General features: G+C 35.9%; 1 protein-coding gene across 1 annotated transcript in view; it reads left to right on the top strand.

Moving 5' to 3' along the window:
• The first annotated feature begins 150 nt into the window (after positions 1-150).
• gtf2h1 (general transcription factor IIH, polypeptide 1) overlaps positions 151-21,905 on the top strand; it is a 28,289-nt gene continuing 6,534 nt past the window's right edge. Inside the window, 14 exon segments of the mRNA NM_001004596.1 lie at positions 151-291; positions 2,310-2,465; positions 3,464-3,656; positions 3,901-4,066; positions 4,772-4,865; positions 6,158-6,307; positions 7,112-7,191; positions 7,427-7,560; positions 10,266-10,353; positions 12,156-12,244; positions 12,325-12,442; positions 13,969-14,059; positions 17,580-17,695; positions 17,778-17,870. Coding sequence (NP_001004596.1) covers positions 2,312-2,465; positions 3,464-3,656; positions 3,901-4,066; positions 4,772-4,865; positions 6,158-6,307; positions 7,112-7,191; positions 7,427-7,560; positions 10,266-10,353; positions 12,156-12,244; positions 12,325-12,442; positions 13,969-14,059; positions 17,580-17,695; positions 17,778-17,870 — 1,566 coding nt within the window. The 5' untranslated portion in view covers positions 151-291; positions 2,310-2,311.

The raw sequence follows: 21,905 nt of genomic DNA, 5'->3' as shown, positions 1-21,905 counted from the left end.
ATATTATATTATATTATATTATATTATATTATATTATATTATATTATATTATATTATATTATTTACCTTATTTAAAACTTTAATTTTGACATCTGCTCTGAAGCCATTAGAAGGAAGCGCGTCGCGTTTCCTGCTTCACTTTGTTTCTATGGCGGATCTGAGGGCTGCTGTCAATAACGGCGTCCGTAACCACTGTAAATAAAACACAAAAACTGACATTTACACTGATTTCACTTCGCTTACCACGAGATCAATATTGAGGCTTCGGCTTCAGCAGCTTTGGAGCGCCAGGTGAGCGTTTATTGTGTAGAAATAATAAAGTGGTTTAAAGTCACCGGCTGCGAGCATGAGTTCAGTTTACAGGTGCACACTTCAGATTAATCTCACTTAAATGTGTTCAAAATGTGTTAAAGATGTCTCTTACTGTATAAAACGTTTGTTTGCTATCTCTTTTTCAAGTGTGCTGAGATTTTGCGTTTGTTAATTTACTTTGATAAAGGTTTTGAGGGGAGTGCGTGATGTGTGCTAGGGTAGTGCTAGTCTTAGCTAGTTTCTGATCTGAATCTGATAGATCTGAATTAATCCGTCTTATCTGAACTTGTGAAATGTGATTTCATTTCTTACATTAATCTGATTTAATGTTGAATTTGAATCCTAATCTGTTATGTCTGGTTCATGTCCCGTACTTATCTGTATATTTTGTCATTTTGAGTTTTATTTCTGGTCTGAATCTGATTCTAAAATTAATTACTGGGTATTTATTATCAAATTTACATGTCTGAATCTAATCTGAACGGAACCTGTTGTAATATCTGATGTAATATCAGGTATGAATAAAAACAATACTAATGTGGCTTAATATAAATCTATCAAATAATTTCTGAATCTGATTTTATTTGATTTGTAGTCACAATCTGCTTGTTAAGTCATCATATCTGCTTAAATGTCTTTTATTCTCATTCAGAATCTATAATAGTGAGTTTTTATCTAAATTTGTCATGTTTAATGTGTCTGAATCTGATATAATTTTCTGTGTAATCTGATTTAATATTTGTTCTTCTTCATAATCAAATTTAATATTGCTTTTTAATCTAAATCTCTCAAATCTGATCTGAATCAACTTTTTCTAAGTCTGATCTGATTCAGAAAGATGATTCAGATTAAAATGCAATATTTAAAAAATAGTTTTTGAAGAACAGAAGTTAAATCAGATTTAATTTATTATTTCATTTATTCTTATAAGTGACCTGGTTTCACATCTGTTCAAATTTCTAAATGGGTTTTATAAAGTTTTTATCTGAATTTGATTATTATTTATTTCTGAGCGTGATCTGATTCCATTTTTTCTGGTCTGAATCAGATTAAAATTTTTTCTGAGTCTAATTTGACTTAATATCTGTCCTGATTCAGAATCAGGCATAATGTTGGGTTTTACTCTGAATCTTTTTTTCCCAATCGGATCTTTAATCTAAATCTGTAATATCACATTCTGATCTAAATTTGATTTCATTTTTAAGTTAATATCTGCTCTAATTTATAATCCAGTTTCATATCATGTTTTAATCTAAATCTGTCCTATCTAATCTGAATTGAATTACTTTTTTTATCAGCATGATCTGATTCTATATCTGTTTTGATTCAGAATCAGATTTAATATTTAGTTTGAATCTGAATCATTTTTTTCTGATCTGATGTATTAAGTTTTACTCTGAATCAATTTATTTATAGTCTGAATCAGATTTTTTCCTGATCTGATATAGCATCTGTTCTGATTCAGAATCAGATTTAATATTTAATTTAAATGTGAATCTATTTTTTTCTGAATGTGATTTATTTTGTTCAGGAATATACTGATTTAATATCTGTTCACATTTATAATCCGGTTTCATATCATGTTTTAATCTGAATCTGTCCTATCTGAATTGAATTCAGTTTTCTGAGTTTGATCCAATGTAATATCTGTTCTGATTCAGAATTAGATTCAATATTTAGTTTTAATCTGAATCAGTTTTTTTCTTGTCTGAATGTGATATCCGTTCTGATGTGTTGAGTTTTATTGTATTGATCTGAATCTGATTCTTTTTTTTAAGAGTGACTTGATTTAATATCTGTTCATATTTATAATTTAATTTCATATCATGTTTTAATAGGAATCAGTCCCATCTGATCTGAATTTATTAATAATAATAAAAAATTTAGAGCATGATCAGATTCAATGTCTGTCCAGTATCTGATTTAATGTCTTATTCGGAATCTATTGTCATTGTTAATGTGAACACGAATCTGATTTCTTTTCTTTCTCTCTGCAGTCATGGCGTCTCTGTCCGAGGAGGTGTTGTTGGTGGTGAAAAGGGTACGTCAGAGGAAACAGGACGGGACACTGTACCTTATGGCTGAGAGGATCGCCTGGGGACCTGAGGGAAAAGACCGCTTCACTGTCAGCCACCTCTACGCTGACATCCGCTGTGAGTTTCCTTCATAGTTCAGAAGCTGCAGCCTCATTTGTGTTCACCGATGTGTTAAAATGAGGGATGTCAAAGGGTTAATCACATCCAAATTAAAGTTTGTATTTGCATAATGCATGTGCATTCACTGTGCAAAAATGATGTGTATGTATAGCATACAAAATCAAAATATGTACATATATATATATGTATTAGTGCTGGTCAAAGATTAATCACGGTCATAATCCACGTTTTTAATGTGATGTATGTGTGCGCACAGTGTTTATTTATTTTGTGTATATAAATACACACATGCATACAAATATTTAAGACAATGTTTATTTATTTTTTCTAATGTAATATATATGTATATGATACAAAATATATGTAAATTTAAATATCTATGTGAAAGTTTTGCATAGTTTTTTTGTATGACTTTGTATCACGTGCATAATAAATATATAAAACACACACATATATATATTATGTCAAAATAAACTTTTATTTTGGATGCAATTAATCCGAATTAATCTTTGCCCAACATTTATGTTTTTATATATTGTATTAAATATTTAATTTGTAAATATAAACTTTTTCTCAAATATGTATATGCTTGTTTGTATAAAGGCTTTATGTGTATACAAAATAATCATTATTTATGTTTACTTTTATGCAATACTTCAGATTTTTTTATTTATATCTCATCATTTAGACCTGCATCTTTCTTTCTTTTTACTTTTATGCAATAATTATAATTTTTCTATCTCATATTTTAAACCTGTATCATTTAATTTGACCTATTTCTTAATCTTGCAATCTTCAAAACTTTTAATAAAGACTTTTATTTTGTAATTCAACTTATTTTAACTGTTTACTTCTATTTTTTGGTCACAGCTTTGTCATAATTATGGTTTTAATCTCATAGATATCACTTTTCACCAAGTCTTGGTAAACAGTTTGCTTTGTAGCTTGTTTTTATCTACAGTATAAGAGTCCTCATTTTCTGTCTTCTTCTGCAGGCCAGAAGATCAGTCCTGACGGTAAAGCCAAGATTCAGCTTCAGCTGGTTCTGCACACAGGAGAAAACACCACTTTTCACTTCGCCAATGAGAGCACAGCGCTGAAGGATAGAGAAGCCGCCAAAGAGCTTCTCCAGCAGCTCCTGCCCAAGTTCAAGAAGAAGGCCAATAAAGAGCTGGAGGAGAAGAACAGGTGACGCTCAGCATGTTTCACTTTCCACTGTTTTCCTCACATGATGGCTGTGTTTTAAATTTGAATTTGTCTCATTAGCATTAACCCCTTAAGTTAACCCCAATTTTTTTTTGACGTCACCTTATACTTTAGCTTCTAATCAAATCTTCTGGCCATTCTGTGCATTATGGGGCAAAGTAAAAAAAGTCGATAGCATCATTAAATCTATTTACATTGCTTGACCTGCAGATGTTTTCTGTTTTAGGATGTTGCAGGAAGACCCCGTTCTGTTCCAGCTCTATAAGGACCTGGTGGTGAGTCAGGTGATCAGCGCTGAGGAGTTCTGGGCCAATCGGATGAGCCTCAATTCAGTGGATCACTCGCCCTCCAGTAATAACGTACAGGAAGTGGGCATCTCTGCTGCCTTCCTGGTGAGTTGAAATACATCACGAGATTAAAGTTCTGGTAAGGTGACATTACAATATACAAATAAAGTACATCCAGGCATTTGTTATTGCAAAATAAAGCCGGACAGACGTGCTTTATTCTGCTTTTTAGGCGGTTAATTGCCACGAAACATAAAAACCAGACACAAAACATAGTTTGGAGCTGTAATAGTTTATTATTATTTTAATTAAAACAATGCTGACAGAAATGAAAACTGCTGAATGGAGCATAGACTAACCTACGTATTATTAAGTCACAACAACAGTTCTAAATATGATTAAAATATGGATGTAAACACATTAACTAACACTCAAAATGATCTGATAACCCCGGATGAGTTTGTGTTATTCAGCGGTTGTTATCTGGGAATAACATCTTTTAATGTCGCGACTGACCAATAAGAATCAAGTAATGAAGTAAGGAAGAAGATTGAGCAGTAGAGCCAATTACGCTAATAAGCAGTAGTTATCATAGTGTTAGGGGCGGAGCCATGCTAATTGAACCACAGCTTTAGCCCTGCCCCAAAAATCCTAAGCACAGAATTGATGAAAAAATGTTTTGCAGTTCAGCTCTCACAGTTATTTGCAATGTGTTTCAGCAGTACACTTCTAATGTGTTTAGAAACTATTCTCAGAATACTCTTAACCCAGACAGTTTAATGAGAGCATTTGTAAACCTCGTGGTTACAGGCCGACATCAGACCACAGACAGACGGCTGTAATGGCCTGCGGTACAATCTGACCTCTGACATCATCGAGTCGATCTTCAGGACTTACCCTACAGGTAAGACAAATAATAAGGTCTTATTTAATCTATCACTGTAATCATTGTAAACACTGACTGGGTCTGTGCCTGATAAACTGATAGCTTTCCGTATGGGACCTATTATACCCCTTTTAACAAGATGTAAAATAAGTCTCTGATGTCTCTAGAGAGCGTGTGTGTGAAGTTTCAGCTCAAAATACCACACAAATAATGTTGTATAACTTTTTGAATCTGCTCCTTTTAGGCTTTGATCCGAATTGTGGCGTTTTGGTCACTGTCGCTTTAAATTCAAATCAGATTGTTCTGTTTTTAAAACAGGGCAGAGCTACACATGCCAATGTGTCAGCATAGTGGTAGATTCATAAACAAGACTATTATCATATGCGGTCCCACTTTATATTATGTGTCCTTAACTACTATGTACTTACATCAAAAAATAAATACAATTTACTTACTGTGTTTATAATGTATTTGAGAACACTTGTGGTGCTCTTGAGTTGGGATAGAGGTTGGGTTATGGACAGGTTTGCTGTTATGGGTAGGTTTAAGGGTGGGTTAAGGTGTAAGGGATGGTCAACAGTGTATTTACAAATGTAGTTACAAAAGTTAATTACAAATGTAATTACATATGTGTATTTTATCAAGCAGAAGTACACAAGAAATACATGTATTTACACAATAAGTACATTGTAACAAACTATCAATTCCTGTGTAAGTACATATTAGTTAAGGCCACTTAATATAAAGTGGGACCTCATATGCTAATGAGGGAGAGATGGTCACTAGTGGGCGGGGCTTTCCCCTCTGATGACATGCACAAAGGGAGAATGTCAATCAAAGTGTTTCTGCAGTCTGATTATGAAAAATACAGTTAATTAATTTTACTATTACAAGTTGGTTATATTTACACACTTTTACCACACAACTGTATTCAAACCCCTTATAAAAGTGATTTTTGTCCATAATAGGTCCCCTTGAAATCAAGTTTCTCAAGTGTATTTATGCATAATTTCATATTCTGTGGAAGGTGTGGGATCAAGAAAAGTTCGTCCAGTCAAACATTCGGTCTAAACATTACGATAGCCTGTCCTACAAAATATGTAATTTCACTCCCTTTTCACACAGAACATTTATATATTTTTTACATTTATCATTGAGCTTGTCTCAGTCAATAAAAATAGATATGATAAAACAGGTAAATATTGAAACTGTATTCCCTTAATTATGACTGCGTAATTGACTAAGAATTTTGGCTTACAAATAATGCTATAAATGTGTTGATTTCTGTGTCTTTCTGTTTTTATTTGCAGTCAAGCAGAAATACGCAGAGAACGTTCCTCACAACATGACGGAGAAGGAGTTCTGGACACGTTTCTTTCAGTCTCATTATTTCCACAGAGATCGCATCAACACGGGCCAGCAGGACATCTTCTCTGAGTGTGCCAAACAGGACGAGAAGGGTATGAGTGCTTTAAGAGTTTTTTTTAATTTCGCATCTTAGGTGGTGCATTATTTACTAATAATCCAGTGCAATATACTGTTTATACTATGCTTACCACAGCTAAATTAGTTCAGATGTTGTACTTAAGACTTTATTTGTCAGGTTTTTGTCCTCAAACTGCTCCTGTGTGTATCACTAGTTTCTTACACATCTCCTCCAAAGCCTTCTGTTGTGTTGTGATGTGATTTTCGACTATTGAAATACCTGAAATCATTCAGCGTAGTGATATGGAGCTGTAATGCGCTCAAAACCAGCCGGAACTACTTAATCTGTGCATTTATCTGACAATAACGGCGCACCTTAGATTGCTCATCAACCAGTGAGAATCGAGCATGCAACAGCACCATAGTTGGAATAATTCTATTCTGGAATACTTGATTTTGATTGGTCAGTCGTGACTTTCCAAGGTATGTTATTCCCAGATAACAACCGCTGAATCTATTAACTAATAATAATCGCACAAATGATGATTGCACTATTTGTGACTTTTAGATTTTTTTAAAACTTGTTTTTACACAATTTTAACACATCTTTGTTGATTTTATTTCTTATTCTTGTATTTTATGTTTCTTTAATTCTTATTTATATAAAGCAATTTGATTTACCATTGTGCTATATAAACAAACTTGCCTTGCCTAATAACTTAATGTACTTCATAAGAATTCAATGAACTGTTTGGTTCATCCGTGCACCTTAAATAGGTCTCCTTAAATGTTTTTGGTAATTATATTCTGATGTTGTTTGTTTCTCTTGTTATTCTCAGGCCTGAAGTCTATGGTGACCCAGGGAGTGAAGAACCCAATGGTGGATCTGCTTGCACTCGAAGATAAAACGTTAGATGAGGTGAAATATGCTCTGCAAAAATGCCAACAATTCTGTGTTTTTCTGTCAATCTGGCATGCTGTGTGTACATTTATGAGGAAAAACAATGAGCCTAAATGATTCTAGCAAATGGCTGAAGTATAACAAAGAGTGAACAATTTAAGGGGGTCTGAATACTTTCCGTACCCACTGTATGTCCATTCATCTGTGTTTTGTATTGTGTGTTGAATCTGGTGATCTCTGTGTGTTTATGAAGGGTTACGGCACAGCGGCGGCTCCCCCTGCCTCAAACACAGCCAACAAAACACTCAGAGAAAACAGCAACTCCGCCATCATCAAGCGCTTCAACCACCACAGTGCCATGGTCCTGGCAGCCGGCCTGCGGAAAGCGTGAGTGTTTTTACCCCACCCCTCAGATCATGCTCCCGACACTGCGTTTAAATGGTTTGGAGGTTATGGTTGGGGATCACAGCCTCATATCACACTCTCAACACCAAAATATACACTGCTAGCCAGTGGTGTTAAGTAACAAATTGCAAATCCTCAGACTACAGTAATTGAGTAGTTTTTCACAGAAATCGTAATGTACTAAGTAGTTTTAGAAATGTGTACTATTACATGTAATGTAATGTGTATTTATATAGCGCATTTATTGTGTATGGCCGTACACCCAAAGCACTTCACAATCATGAGGGGGGTCTCTCCACACCACCACCAGTGTGCAGCATCCACTTGGATGATGCGACGGCAGCCACAGGACAACGGTGCCAGTGCGCTCACCACACGCCAGCTATTGGTGGAGTGGAGAGACAGTGATTGAGTCAATTCGGTGGAAGGGGATAATTGGGAGGCCATGATCGTAAGGGCCGATGGAGGGACTTTGGCCAGGACACTGGGGTTACACCCCTGCTCTTTCACGAGAAGTGCCATGGGATTTTTAATGACCACAGAGAGTCAGGACCTCGGTTTAACGTCTCATCCGAAAGACGGCGCCCACTGACAGTGTAGTGTCCCCTTCACTTTTTCTGGGGCATTAGGACTCACACAGACCACAGGTTGAGCCTCACTAACACCACTTCCAACAGCAACTTAGTGTTCCCTAGTGGTCTCCCATCCAGGTACTGACCAGGCTCAGCCCTGCTTAGCTTCAGTGAGTAACCGGTCTTGGGCTGCAGGGTGACATGGCTGTCCCTTGAGTACATCTTTAGTGCTGTATTGGTACTTTTACTTCACTACTTTCCTTCAGCCTACAGTCACTGCTTCATTTTTTCTTATCTTTGGGGATTAGAAGAATCAGTCTTTGATTTCTGTCCAATTAAATCACACATAGAAGGTAAATCACATCATAATGAACTACCTCAAGACATGGACGATTTATAATTGCAGCAAACCGTTTGGAAGCATTAAAAGTGTGCAAGAAGATGACAAAATCGTTACACGCATTGACCCAGGGACTGTTTAGATGCATGTTACTGATGAGATGACGGATGTTTAGTGTATGATGACCAAAATAGTCTTAAAGAGCCCATATTATGGGTTTTTGAAAATGCCCCTCCATGTAGTTTGTAACACAGCTCTAAGTGAAGTGAAGTATCCAGCTAAGGCTTAAATCTGTAAGAGTACAGTGTTTAAAACTGTTGAATCATCTATAAGAGTCGACTCATAGTGCTTCAAATGAGTTGTCTTGATAATGAGTCATTAGGTGTTTCGCCATGACGTGACAACGAAACCAAGTAGTTCACTCTGTCTCGCGCTAAAGGCAGTCAGTATCGACCAATCCCAACAGACTGGCATCGGTCCAATCAGCGCAGAGTAGCTTCGCACTAAGGAGGGGTTTGGGAACAAATGAATCGCTAAACGATTCATATGGGAGTCGCTGGGATAATTTGGTAAAAATGAAGGCAGATTACATGATAATGAAAGGGTTTTTTGACCTTGCATGCAGATTAGACTGTTGTTGAAGACCCTTACAACCAAGATATGACCCTATTTCATGTATAGTATGGGCTCTTTAAACACCCAGCAGGTACAAGACGTCAACGTGACTTTAGATGGACATTGTACCCCAACGTCATGGGAACGTTGCATTTTTGTTTGGAAATGAAAATCAGGTTAATGTCAAAACCCAATGTCGGTGTCCAGATATCAACCAAATTTCAGCGTCTAATGATGTTACAGCTTGACGTTGTGTGGACGTTACCACTATGACGTCTATCAGACGTTGGATTTTGGTTGCCATACCTGATGAATAAATGTCAGTATTTGATGCCAATATGACGTTGGTTTAAAATGTTGGCTCGACGTTGGATTTTGGTCACTTTCTAAGAACCTAAAATCGACCAAATATCAACGTCATTTGATGTTGTTATTGGTCATCAAAATAACGCTGTCTTTAGACGCTGGCCAGACTTACATTTTGGTCACCTGACATCACAACATAAATCTAACCTAATATTAATGTCTTATGACGTTGTGGCAGTGGTGCAGTAGGTAGTGCTGTCGCCTCACTGCAAGAAGGTCGCTGAGTCGCTGGTTCGAACCTCGGCTCAGTTGGCTAAATTGTCCGTAGTGTATGAGTGTGTGTGTGAATGTGTGTGTGAATGTTTCCCAGAGATGGGTTGCGGCAGGAAGGGCATCCGCTGCGTAAAAACTTGCTGGATAAGTTGGTGGTTCGTTCCACTGTGGCGACCCTGGAATAATAAAGAAACTAAGCCGACAACAGAATGAATGAATATGACGTTGTGTGTCTGCTGGACAATAATTAAATGCACTACAGAATGTTACGTGTACACACACACACACACATATTACATGTAAATGCATCAGCTTTTCAATACTCACTACTCTTGAGTCAACTTTTTACTCATACTTTGAGTAATATTTACAATAGATACTTTTACTCTGCTTGCACTCCACTTTTAGGCAAGTAATGCTACTTTTACTCGAGTCCGATTATTTCAGTACTCTTTCCACCGCTGCTGCTGATTGGTGCTGTTTAAATGTGCTACCTACTTTTTCAAATTAGAGGTAGGAGAATCTGACAATGTAGGACAAAACAACAGATGTTTTTCTCTGTGTACGTGTGTGTTTTATAGGGAAGCTCCCAGTGATCAAGCCAGCGAGACGAGCAGCACGGATGGAAACTCCAGAGATTCAGATTTCTTTCAGCCGCCACTTAAAAAGGTGAAACGCGACTCCAGATTTTTGGATATCAGTGATTTTCACACGATTGATGCATGTTGTTGGGAATGGTGCAAAGAGGATTCATATAAACATTAAAACATTACAAATAACTCCTCTTTATGAATATAATTATAATCGAAATGTGTCTAAATACAAAAATAAGTCATCGAAATATGCATTTCGTAAAAAAAAATTAATCAATCAATAAAAATAAATCAATCAATAATTAAAATAATAGTAGTTATTTATGTTTTTTTCGGTAACTAAAACTTAAAAATATGAAAGTTTATTTATGTATTATAAACCTTACATTATTTAGTTATATATTATAGTTATATATTACTAGTATTATAGTATTAACAGTATAGTATAATAGCATTATAATTTTCATCACAAAATAAAATAAAGTTCATTATTTATTTGTTTAGTTTCCCAGAGATGGGTTGCGGCTGGAAGGGCATCCGCTGCGTAAAAACTTGTTGGATAAGTTGGCGGTTCATTCCGCTGTGGCGACCCCGGATTAATAAAGGGACTAAGCCGACAAGAAAATTAATAAATTTATTTGTTTTTTTTACTTTACCTATATTGTGTTTTTAGTAAACATGGTTATCAACATTGTGTTCCTCAACATTGACTTAGTTCAATGTGTATAGCATGGTTGATAACAATATAAAACAAATAAAAAAAATACGAAATATATATATGCACAAACACAAATATGCAAATATATGCATACAGAAACCTACAAGTATAAAAGGGGAAAACTATACACATAATCACGGTCACTGAATTACATAAATGAAAAGAGTGTCTAATAAAATTATTGTAAAAAAGATCAAACAGAAAAATAGTTTGTTGTCATCTATATCTTGAAAGACATCTTAATAATGGAGATCAAAGTATAATGTATTTAATTCCAATGAAGATTTGTTGAAATCTTTGCTTTTATTTGGGTTTTAATCACAAAAACAAGCAATCACACGCACATTTACACACCTACAAGACAAAATCTTTTAATATTTTAATAAAATGTAAATAATAACAATCAGATTAAAGTAATTATAAGTAGAAATACTAACAACTGCATGCATACGGATCTATTAACAATCACCCCCCCAGCTGCAACCCAGTACTGGGAAACACCCATACACTCTCACATTCACACTCGCACTCATATACTACAACAAATTTATCCAAGTCAACAACACGGAAAGAACATGCAAACTCCACAAAGAAATGCCAACTGGCCAGCCGGGACTTGAACCAGAGACCTTGCTGTGAGGCAACAGTGCTAACTGAGCCACTGTGCCGCCTTAATTAATATTAGCAATAATCTAAAATATTTTCTTAATCATTATTTGAAATTTTATTAAATATATTCAGTGTTTTGGGGCGTCACAACGGCACAGTGAGTAGTAAGATCGCCTCACAGCAAGAAGGTCGCTGGTTCGAGCCTCAGCTGGGTCATTTGGCATTTCTGTGTGGAGTTTGCATGTTCTCCCTGCGTCCCCCCCCCCCAAGTCCAAAGACATGTAGTATAGGCGACTTGGGTAAGCTAAAAGCGTATCCGTAGCGTATGTGTGGATGGGAGTATATGGGTGTTTCCCAGGGATGGGTTGCAGCTGGAAGGTCATCAGTGTGTAAAACATATGCTGGATAATTTGGCAGCTAATTTCGCTGTGACGACCCCTTATTTATAAAGGGACTAAGCTGAAAAGAAAATGAATGAATGATTGAATATTCAGTGTCTTAGAAAATCCTGTTGTCGTTTTTTTTCTAATGTTGTGTTTGTGGCTCGTCAGGTAAAATTACAGGAAGCCATAGAGTATGATGACCTGCAAAACGACTCGGGCCGAAAGACCATCGCTCTGAACCTGAAGAAATCAGACAGGTAAACGCATGCTCCAGGCTTCATTGTGCTGGTGTTTGGACTCTTCATATGAAGTGTGTGTGTGTGTGTTTGTCTGTCAGATATGCCCACGGGCCGGTCCCTCTTCAGTCGCAGCATTACAGCACCAGTCAGGACATCATCAACTCCATCAGCATTATCCAGCACGAGATGAGGAGCTACAAACCCCGGCTCACGCAGGTAACTGTGGGTAAACCCTGGATTATAGTCAGTTTTATCAGACAGACGCGATTACGATGCAGTGTACACCGCTCTAAGTGAATGGAAACATCCAGCTGAGGTCTAAATCTGAAAGTGCACCGTGTTAAAAACTATTGATTCTTAAAAGAAAGAGTCGACTCGGACTTAAATAAATGATTCGTCTCGTGTCTGAATCTTTTGTCTGGCCGTATCGATGTTGATATGAGACATCGCCAAATATGAGTTGCCGGATCTGATAAAACGTGAACGCTGTAACGCGGGATTCGCTGGCTGTTTGTTATTAAAGGAAGGATCAGCAAAGACTATTAATGTATGGGACTTTGACAGGGGCTTTAGCAGTACGCAGTTCATATGGACCGGTTTCTTCTTCCTCCAGATGCTCTCTTTTTAGCTCTGGAACATATTGAAAATGCTGAAGAACACAATTTTATTATTTTTTCGGACTCAAAATCTTGTCTACAGACATTGAATTCTTTCTGGAGCATCCCATTATTATTGACATTTTTATTAAAGTGAATGAACTGCAGAGAAAGTTTTATAATATAGTCTTCTGCTGGATCCCAGGACATGCTGGACTATTTGGAAATGAACAAGCCGACAAAGCCGCCAAAACAGCCCTAGCAGGAAAGCTAAAGGAGTGTAAAATCCCACCTTCTGATCTAAAGCCATTAATAAAAGGCTATATTCTAAACCAATGGCAAACAGAATGGAGTCAGTGCCCAGAAAATAAACTTTTTGAAATTCAGCAAGAAATAGGAAAAAAATCGAATTTATTTTTTAAGTCAAGACACGATGATATTGTGTATAGAAGATGCTGCATTGGACACACGAGACTCACGCTGTTGGTCTTCAATCTGGCAACCTGCGCTTGCGTGTGTTTTGATCCAGGCATGCAATACCTAGTTCAACCACTGGGTGGTTACTTACATACTGCACCTTTAATGCATTCCTGCATTGGTCTCACACATATACTCTGTACTCTTGCTACTTCATATCCGTGGAGGGGTATGGTGTTATTTATTTGTTTTTGTTTCGTTTTATTAAGATATTTCGAACATTGTTTTTTATTTATTTTTGTTTGGTTTTGTACTTGATTCATTGTATATCTGACATGTCTCAGTCAGTTTGTGTAAGATTATGTTTGGACTGAGTTTGGCCTAAATTGTTGTTTTTGAAAGGCAAATAAAAAAATAAAAAAAACCTTCATATGCGTGGAGGGCGTTTCTCTCCATCTCTTGCTAAACGCAGTCGTTCAATCACAACAGACTGGGTCATCGGACCAATAAGCGCAGATTAGAGCCATGCAACGGAGGGGTTTGGAACAAATGAATCGCTGAACCAATCATTTGATGTTAATCGCAAATATTACTCAGCTACACCTGGTTTGGCAGACTGTTTTGTTTGTCGGAGGGCCACAGAATATCAGTGTTATGATTGGCTAGATCACCTGTCAATCAATCTGCCAGCAAAGGGTGAATCGTGGTGGTGTTTTCTCGATGTTTCAGGTGATGTCCAGCAGTGCGGCGAGCTCAGCCATCAGCGCTCTTTCACCTGGAGGAGTTTTAATGCAGAGCGCAGGCCAGCAGACCATCCACCGTGAGTCTCTGACCATTCACTTTATATTAGGGCTGCATGATACTGGAAAAATATGCCATTTTGTTGTAATAATGATTTTTTCTGCAATATAACTAACTCTATTTTCTCATCAATTAAAAAAAAATCATTTATGTATGTAATGATCATACTAAAATAAAAAGGTTATAAATATTTTTCAGAGCTAATTATATAAAAAAAACACTGTCAGGGTCAACCATTTAGGCTAGGGCTGCCCAAACTCAGTCCTGGAGGGCCGGTGTCCTAAAAAGCTTAGTTCCAACCCTAATCAGACACACCTGGGCTAGCTAATCAAGCTCTTAAGCTGCGTTCACACCAGACGCGGCACACGCGTCAAGCGCAAGTGATTTACATGTTAAGTCAATGCAATCGCGCGAATAGACATCCTGCAGCGCGAATGACGCAAATTGCGCGAATGGCGCAGGGCGAATTGAGAGTTTTGCGTGTTTGACGGGCTTAACAAGCGTTTCACGCGAATCTCTCGATTTCGAAAATTTGAACTTCAGCGTACATTCGCGCCGCATAACCAATCAGAAGCTTGCTCTTGTGGGGGCATGATTGTGACGTAGAACCTGTTGTCGGTGTTCCGAGGGAAATCCTCCAGCCTTCACCGACAACAGTTCATCAAACTCGGCTTTGCTCAGTTAGAAGCACCGTTGAAAGCCTCCGTCATCCAGGTTCAGTTTCTGGAGGAGTTTATGAGCTCACAGAGCTGGAGGCACCTCTGAAAGGATGTAGTGGACTCAGACACGACCCTAAACGTATCGACGCTGTTTTTCAGTCTTCATAAAGCACATAAACACTGTTATTCTCTTCATAAAATCCATGTTAGCCATTTAGCTATGAAGCTAGAGTCTTCAGGCAGACAGAAGCCCTGCCCATCACGCGAATCTGAAGTGAATTTGACACGCGAATGAAGCGGTGTTTGACGCGCGTATGAAGCGAGTAAACTCAAATGTTCACGCGGCTATTTACGTGCGAATAGTGCGATTTATCCGCGCCTTCCGCGTCTGGTGTGTACACAGCATAACTAGGCTTTCTAGAAGCATTCATGCAGGTGTGTTGAGGCAAGTTGGACCTAAAATCTGCAGGACACCAGCCCTCCAGGACCGAGTTTGGGCAGCTCTGATTTAGCCATTAAAAACACCACAAATGACTGAAAACCTTGGTGGATATTCTAATTCTTATTGGCTGTTGTCATTTTAGGGGTGTCCATGGGGTCTTTAAAGGTCTTAAATCATTTTAAACGGGTCTTGTTCTTTGTCCATGTAAAGCTACCCAATTGGTACAACCAACAAGTGTTATATAAAGTTAAATAATATTTGTTTAAAGGTTCTTCATCTATTTAAAGCTGTCCACTGACCTGGACAGACTGTGGTGCATAATTTTAGTTCATAATAGTTTTTAAAACTTGCCTTTTTTAAAGGAAAATTATGCTAAAGAAAAGGATATATATTAGTGTTGTCACAATACTGGAATTCAGGACCAATCGATACTGAAATTAAAAAAAAAACATCCAATTCCCGCTAACATCTGATCGCTGTTGAGCGCATTCTTAAACAGCGCTGAAGTGTTCACATGCTCAACAGAAAAGACTGTGATTGGCCGTGAAGGTCCTCAGTATACCGAACTCACCGCTGTTTACTGAGTGTAACCACAGATACAGGGAGCATTTTAAAGTCACATCGATCAGCTGCTTTAAAATGCTCCAGTGTTTTTAAATTACGTTTTTAAAATGCGTGTTTTTAAAATTTCAGCATCGATTGGTTCCCGAATTCCAGTTTCATGACAACCCTAATATGTATATAAGTAGAGTTTGCTTGTTTTGAGAGTTTGCATTATTCAAAATATGAGCTTAAGAGCTAAAGTAGAATTTTAATGGAGCAAGTTAGAAAAAATGGCGATTAGAAAAAAAAAACTTTTTTTGCCTTGTATAAGTCTGAAATTTCCTTCATGATGGTCTTAAATTCACTGAAAAATGTTGTTGTGGGAACTTAATTTTTCTTTATTTTTTTCTAAATTCAACAAAAGTTAAATCTATTAATTATTTATTATATTTTTCCTAATTTCCAGAACACTCTTGAAAAAGAAATGTGAATGTCAAGAGGTTTTCATGCTAAAATATGTATTTAAATAAAATAAAAAATATGTATTTAAATAAAATAAAAAATATGTATTTAAATAAAATAAAAAATATGTATTTAAATAAAATAAAATAAAAATATGTATTTAAATAAAATAAAAAATATGTATAACTTGATTTTCCCTTGTTTTTACACATTATTTAAAGAATTGGGGCTAAGAAAGAGCTTAATTAGAATTTTAATGGAGCAAGTTCAAATATTTTCCACTGGTTATTAGAAAAAAAATGTTTTGCCCTGTATAATCCTGAAATTTCCTTCATAATGGCCTTTAAAGGTCTTAAACTCTCTGAAATATGGTGTTTTGGGTCTTAAATAATTTTGAACAGCCCTTAATTTTACGTTTTCAATGTTTTAAAGTTACGTTTATTAATTATTTAATAACTATATTTTTTTTATTTCCAGTACACTTGAAAAAGAAATGACAAATCTCAAGAAGTTTTCTTGCTAAAATAAACGTTTAAATAAAACAAAAAAATATGTATATACCTACATTTTTCCTTGTTTTGACACAATATTTTAAAAAATTGGGCAAAGAAGGAACTTAATTAGAATTTTATTGGAGCAAGTTCAAATATTTTCCACTGATTATTAGAAAAAAAAACGTTTATCCTGTACAAGTCTGAACTTTTTGAATGTAATGGCCTTCATACGTCTTTAATTCCCTGAAATATGTTCTTGTGGGTCTTAAATAATTTAAAATTAACTCTTAATTTTTCTGAAATGTTATTAAATTTAACAAAAGTTACATTTCCACAACACTCTTAAAAAAGAAATGGCAAATCTCAAGAGGTTTTCCTGCTAATGTTAAATGTTAAAATAATACAATATGTATTTAACTAAATGCATTTTGCTTGTTTTGACACATTATTTAAAGAATTGGGGTTAAGAGAGAACTTAATTAGAATTTTAGTGGATCAAGGAGAAATCTTTTCCACTGGCCACTAAAAACATGACATTTCCTTTGTAATGGCATTAAAAAGGTCTTAAAAGTCTTAAACTTGAGTGATTTTCCTCTCTTGTCTCTCAGCATTAGTGTTTAATTTTAGCTTTAGGCTCACTAACAGCATCTACTGGAGAGGCGGGGCTAAAGATAGTAAACGGCTCATCTGATTGGTCAGATTTAGATCATCTATGAATGCAGCACATAATTGCTCGGCACATCAGATTAACTTCCCTTCTCTGGGATATGGATTTTGCACAAACTATTATCACGATAACGATATTTTTTTCGATATATTGTGCAGCCTTTATATTTATATCAGTTAATGTACTCGGCTGTGTGCTTTAAACCAGGCATTCAAGCCTTATTTGACTGTCCATTAAGTTGATGTACACTCACTTTGTGTTTATTTGTGCAGAGTTAGTGCCCGCTGATGTTCAAAGCGAGCTGAAGCACTTATACACGGCCGCCGGAGAGCTGCTCCGACACTTCTGGTCCTGTTTCCCCGTCAACACTCCCTTTCTGGAGGAGAAGGTCAAGAAATTGAATTAAACTATTTGAGTTGTGTTTTTGTTATTTTACTGCAGCATGTTCATCTGCTTTTTCTCTCATACAGGTGTTGAAAATGAAATCCAACCTGGAGAGGTTTCAGGTGACCAAGCTCCGCCCCTTTCAAGAGAAGATCCAGCGACAGTATTTGAGCACTAATGTAAGGCCACGCCCCCCCCTCCGACCACACCCCCTCTGCTATCTGTAATGGATTCTAAATTGAGGAAACGTAAAAAATTAATGCTGATCTAGCTGCTTTGTAGAAAGACAAGCCAGAATTGATCATTGTGTGGAAGGACAATAGTGTGAGAGTGTGCTGTTTAACTCGTCCTTTTAGACTGAAACATTTAATTTAGTTGTGTTTTTTATTTGCATGCATTTGTAGCTCAAATATCTGAGCATTGGATGAAATCTAGCTCAAATTTATTTACTTTTTTGACATATCAAAGGTTTTTACAGATGGGACATGTCTTTATATTACTCCATAATTCAGAAAATACTGCAAACATTTTTAGGAGAATTAAATGTTTTATATAATCTGGCAAATTTAGCTTTAACAAATTATATATCTATATATATATCTATATATATATATATATATATATATATATATATATATATATATATATATATATATATATATATATATATATATTTATATATATATATATATATATATATTTATATATATATATATATTTATATATATATTTTATATATATATATATATATATATATATATATATATATATATATATATATATATATATATATACATACATGTTTATATATTGATATATATATATTTTTATATATATATAAATATATATATTTATATATTGATATATATATATATATATATATATATATATATATATATATATATATATATATATATACTGTATTGTAATAAGTATTGAACTCGTCGCCATTTTTCTCAGAGAACATATTTCTAAAGGCACTGTTGATTTGAAATGTTCCCCCTATGTTTGCAACAACCAAAGAGATCCATATATGCAAAGAAAACATATCTAATTTACAAATGACGATATGTGTAATAAAATGAAATGACACGGAGAAAAAGTATAGAACACATGAAGAAAGGGAGGTGTAAAAGCCCAGACAGCAGCTGAAATCTCTCAGTAGTTCTTCAGCAAACCTCTGCCCTTCCTCAGTGTAAATGGATATCAGCTGCTCCAGTCCAACATCTACATTAGCAGGAGGATGAAATGGAAACCATTTCAGCAAGACAATGATCAAAACACAGCCAAGGAGACTCTCAAATGCTTTCAGAGAAAGAAAATCAAGCTGTAGAATGGCCCAACCAATCACCTGATCCAAATCCAATAGAGAATACAAAATAGAGTTCAGATTTGATAGTCAGGGGTGATAGCGTTCCGGCACCACGCCGGATTTCCGGCGTACTGTGGCTGCGGGTAGGGTTGTGACGGTGAGGAAATTTCCCCACCGGTTAATCGACATGTAACAACACCGGTAATACCGGTATCACCGTGGGAGTGGGCATTTTTTCATTTCCTCTTTTTTTCTGCTTTTAAATAGCTTATAAATGCGTGCGTATAATACTTTCACTTTCAGTTTTGCGGGAGTTGCCAATTCGGTGTCAATTGTTTGAATGGACGGAAAGGAAACTACAAAAAAAATCCCTGTTATTAAACAAAACATAACTTTTATTTACATAACGAATAAAACACAACACTGCTACAGGCTGAAAAAACTGTGTAAGTTGGAACCATACAAATAACAACCATAAACGCCTATGCTTAGTCCTTATGAACAATCCGTTTATAAAATACATTATTAACGAATTTAGGCTATTGAAGAATAAACCTAATATGAAATATGATCCTTGCATAATAATCACAACTAAACAAGCGAGCACTCATTTTATAATTAAACTATATGAAAAAAATTAAGAATTGAAACATTATGTAAAAAATCAAAGGGCAGGCTAAATAAAAGCGCCTCGTCAGAGCTAAACACCGCATGTGTCAGTTACAGCTTCTGGAAAGATCAGACAACCTATACAGATCACACAATCTCAATAAACAACATGTAAATGTATAAATATTTCGATAAGTATTGTTATGGAATATTTATAACTAAATGATCTTGCTTTTTGGTTTTATCGATACAGCTTTGATCTCTCTTACAAGCGGCAGTTACAGGCGCAGCATAAGGGCGTCTCACACTGTCAGTGGCGGAATACACACAGCACTGCCAAGACGTTTTATTTTTATTTTATTTGTTGCAGATTTGCACGTTGTTCCTTTAAAAAAAAACTTTTATTTTTTAATTCTCTCAAGTTAATGTTGTCTATCGAGTAACTATCGAGTCCCTCGGATTGGAGTTCAGTGCGAATTAAGACTATTGACCAACCGCCCTGTAAGTTTAAACACTACAGGTCCACAGCTCTGGTGTGGTATGAATTACACGTTTTAAATGACAGCGAGACATGCTACGTTTAGTTTTTATTGTAAAATATACATTATAACCCAGTACACGGTAAAATAATGTTTAGAATGGCTTGTCTATTGACGGCGTATAGCCGTTAATTAAATATGCTGAGCATATTTTCATTAAAATTAAAACACATTAATACAAATTAGCCACCCTTTGATTTTTTTCGTTTACGTATATTTTTATCAAACGAAAAATGCAATGAATTGTTAATTTTTGTTTTCATTTTATTCGAAATAATAGGCCTATAATTTATAGGCTACACAGCTCATATCTTTGGCTCCAATTGCGTTTTTACAGATATCCTACCAGTAGACTTTTTTTTGGCTCAAAGACATTTATGCCTATTAATTTCAGAGGTGCATTTTGACAGATTTCGTAAAGGCTTCAGCTATTCTACCTGTCAGCTGCACCTGCCTAAGTTTTGCAACTTGACTTGTGTTGTGGCTCGATGTCTGAATGAGAGAGAGAGAGAGAGAGAGAGAGAGAGAGAGAGAGAGAGAGAGAGAGAGAGAGAGAGAGAAATCAGTCCTCAGATTCGATGTGTGGCCGCACGTCTCAGTTACTTTATTGCAATTTTTAATATTGGCTCATCTAAATAAACTTTTCATATATTAAAAGCCGAAATATTGCCAGACAGAAGAAGCAACTTTCGGTTTTTGAAGAGAGCGGCCTCAGTTATAAAAGATGCGCGCATACACAGGATTCGATCTTTTTGGCCTAGACATTATGGATTTTTTTGACATTAAACACATAATCAAGTGGAAATAAGAACAGCTGAACTTCGGAAAAAGTCCTCACGTTGCCACGATGTTTCTCTGCAGTTGGATTGTCAATGGCGCAGCATTGCTAAATCACTCGTTTTAATTAAAAAAAAGATATTTATTATTAAACATTGTGAGAAGATGGTCGCGTGAATTTTTTTTTTAATGAGAGTATGCGTTGCGTATGTATGGATCTATCCGCGACCCACCCATAGTTAAACATGAAGGTGCGTGTATAAATTAGTTATGTTTCCAGATACTGCCACCTTTGTCAGGCAAAGTTTGCAGATCGCCTCATTAACGTCGTCAGGTTCTCTTATGCATTTGGTTTGAACCCAAAATTTTGCCAAATATGCGCCTTTGCATTGCGTTTTGACAATAAATCGTCCGCCATCCTCTTTCTGTAAATTCGACTCCTCTTTCTCCTCACGTGGTAAATGAAATATGACGCACTGTAGCTTTAGATTTTAATTATAGAGCATGCTCTCGTTTTAAGTCAATTATTTATAATTATATTTTCCATTTATTTTAAATAAATGTTTAATAAAAAAAATAAAAAACGAATACTTAAAAAACAAATGTGGGGACGGTGTCACGGTAGAAAAGTGATGTCACCGGTGTTGCGTCTTAACACCGGTATCACCGTCAACACCGTCTATCGTGGCAAGCCTAGCTGCGGGGGGAAAAAAATCAGGTTCACGGATATTGATCTGTCATTCACTCACTGCTGAAAGCGCCGGATTGGTTTTTATTAAGTGCCATTTTGTGTGCTCGTGAATCATCTTTTGAGTGTAGACGCCATGTAAATAAAAGATTAATTGTGTAATTTAGAGAGCTTTATAAATTATAACGGATCTTTGTGAGATGAACTAAGATTAGTGACGCTTTTTAGTGATAATAAGAGGAGCGTGCTTTGCACTTTCCAGGCAATAATCCATTCAGAATTTGTATGA

This window comes from Danio rerio, chromosome 25 (assembly GCF_049306965.1).
Source record: "Danio rerio strain Tuebingen ecotype United States chromosome 25, GRCz12tu, whole genome shotgun sequence".
NCBI lineage: Eukaryota > Metazoa > Chordata > Actinopteri > Cypriniformes > Danionidae > Danio > Danio rerio.
Note: the sequence above shows the minus strand (reverse complement) of the source record. Positions and strands in the feature narration are given on the sequence as shown.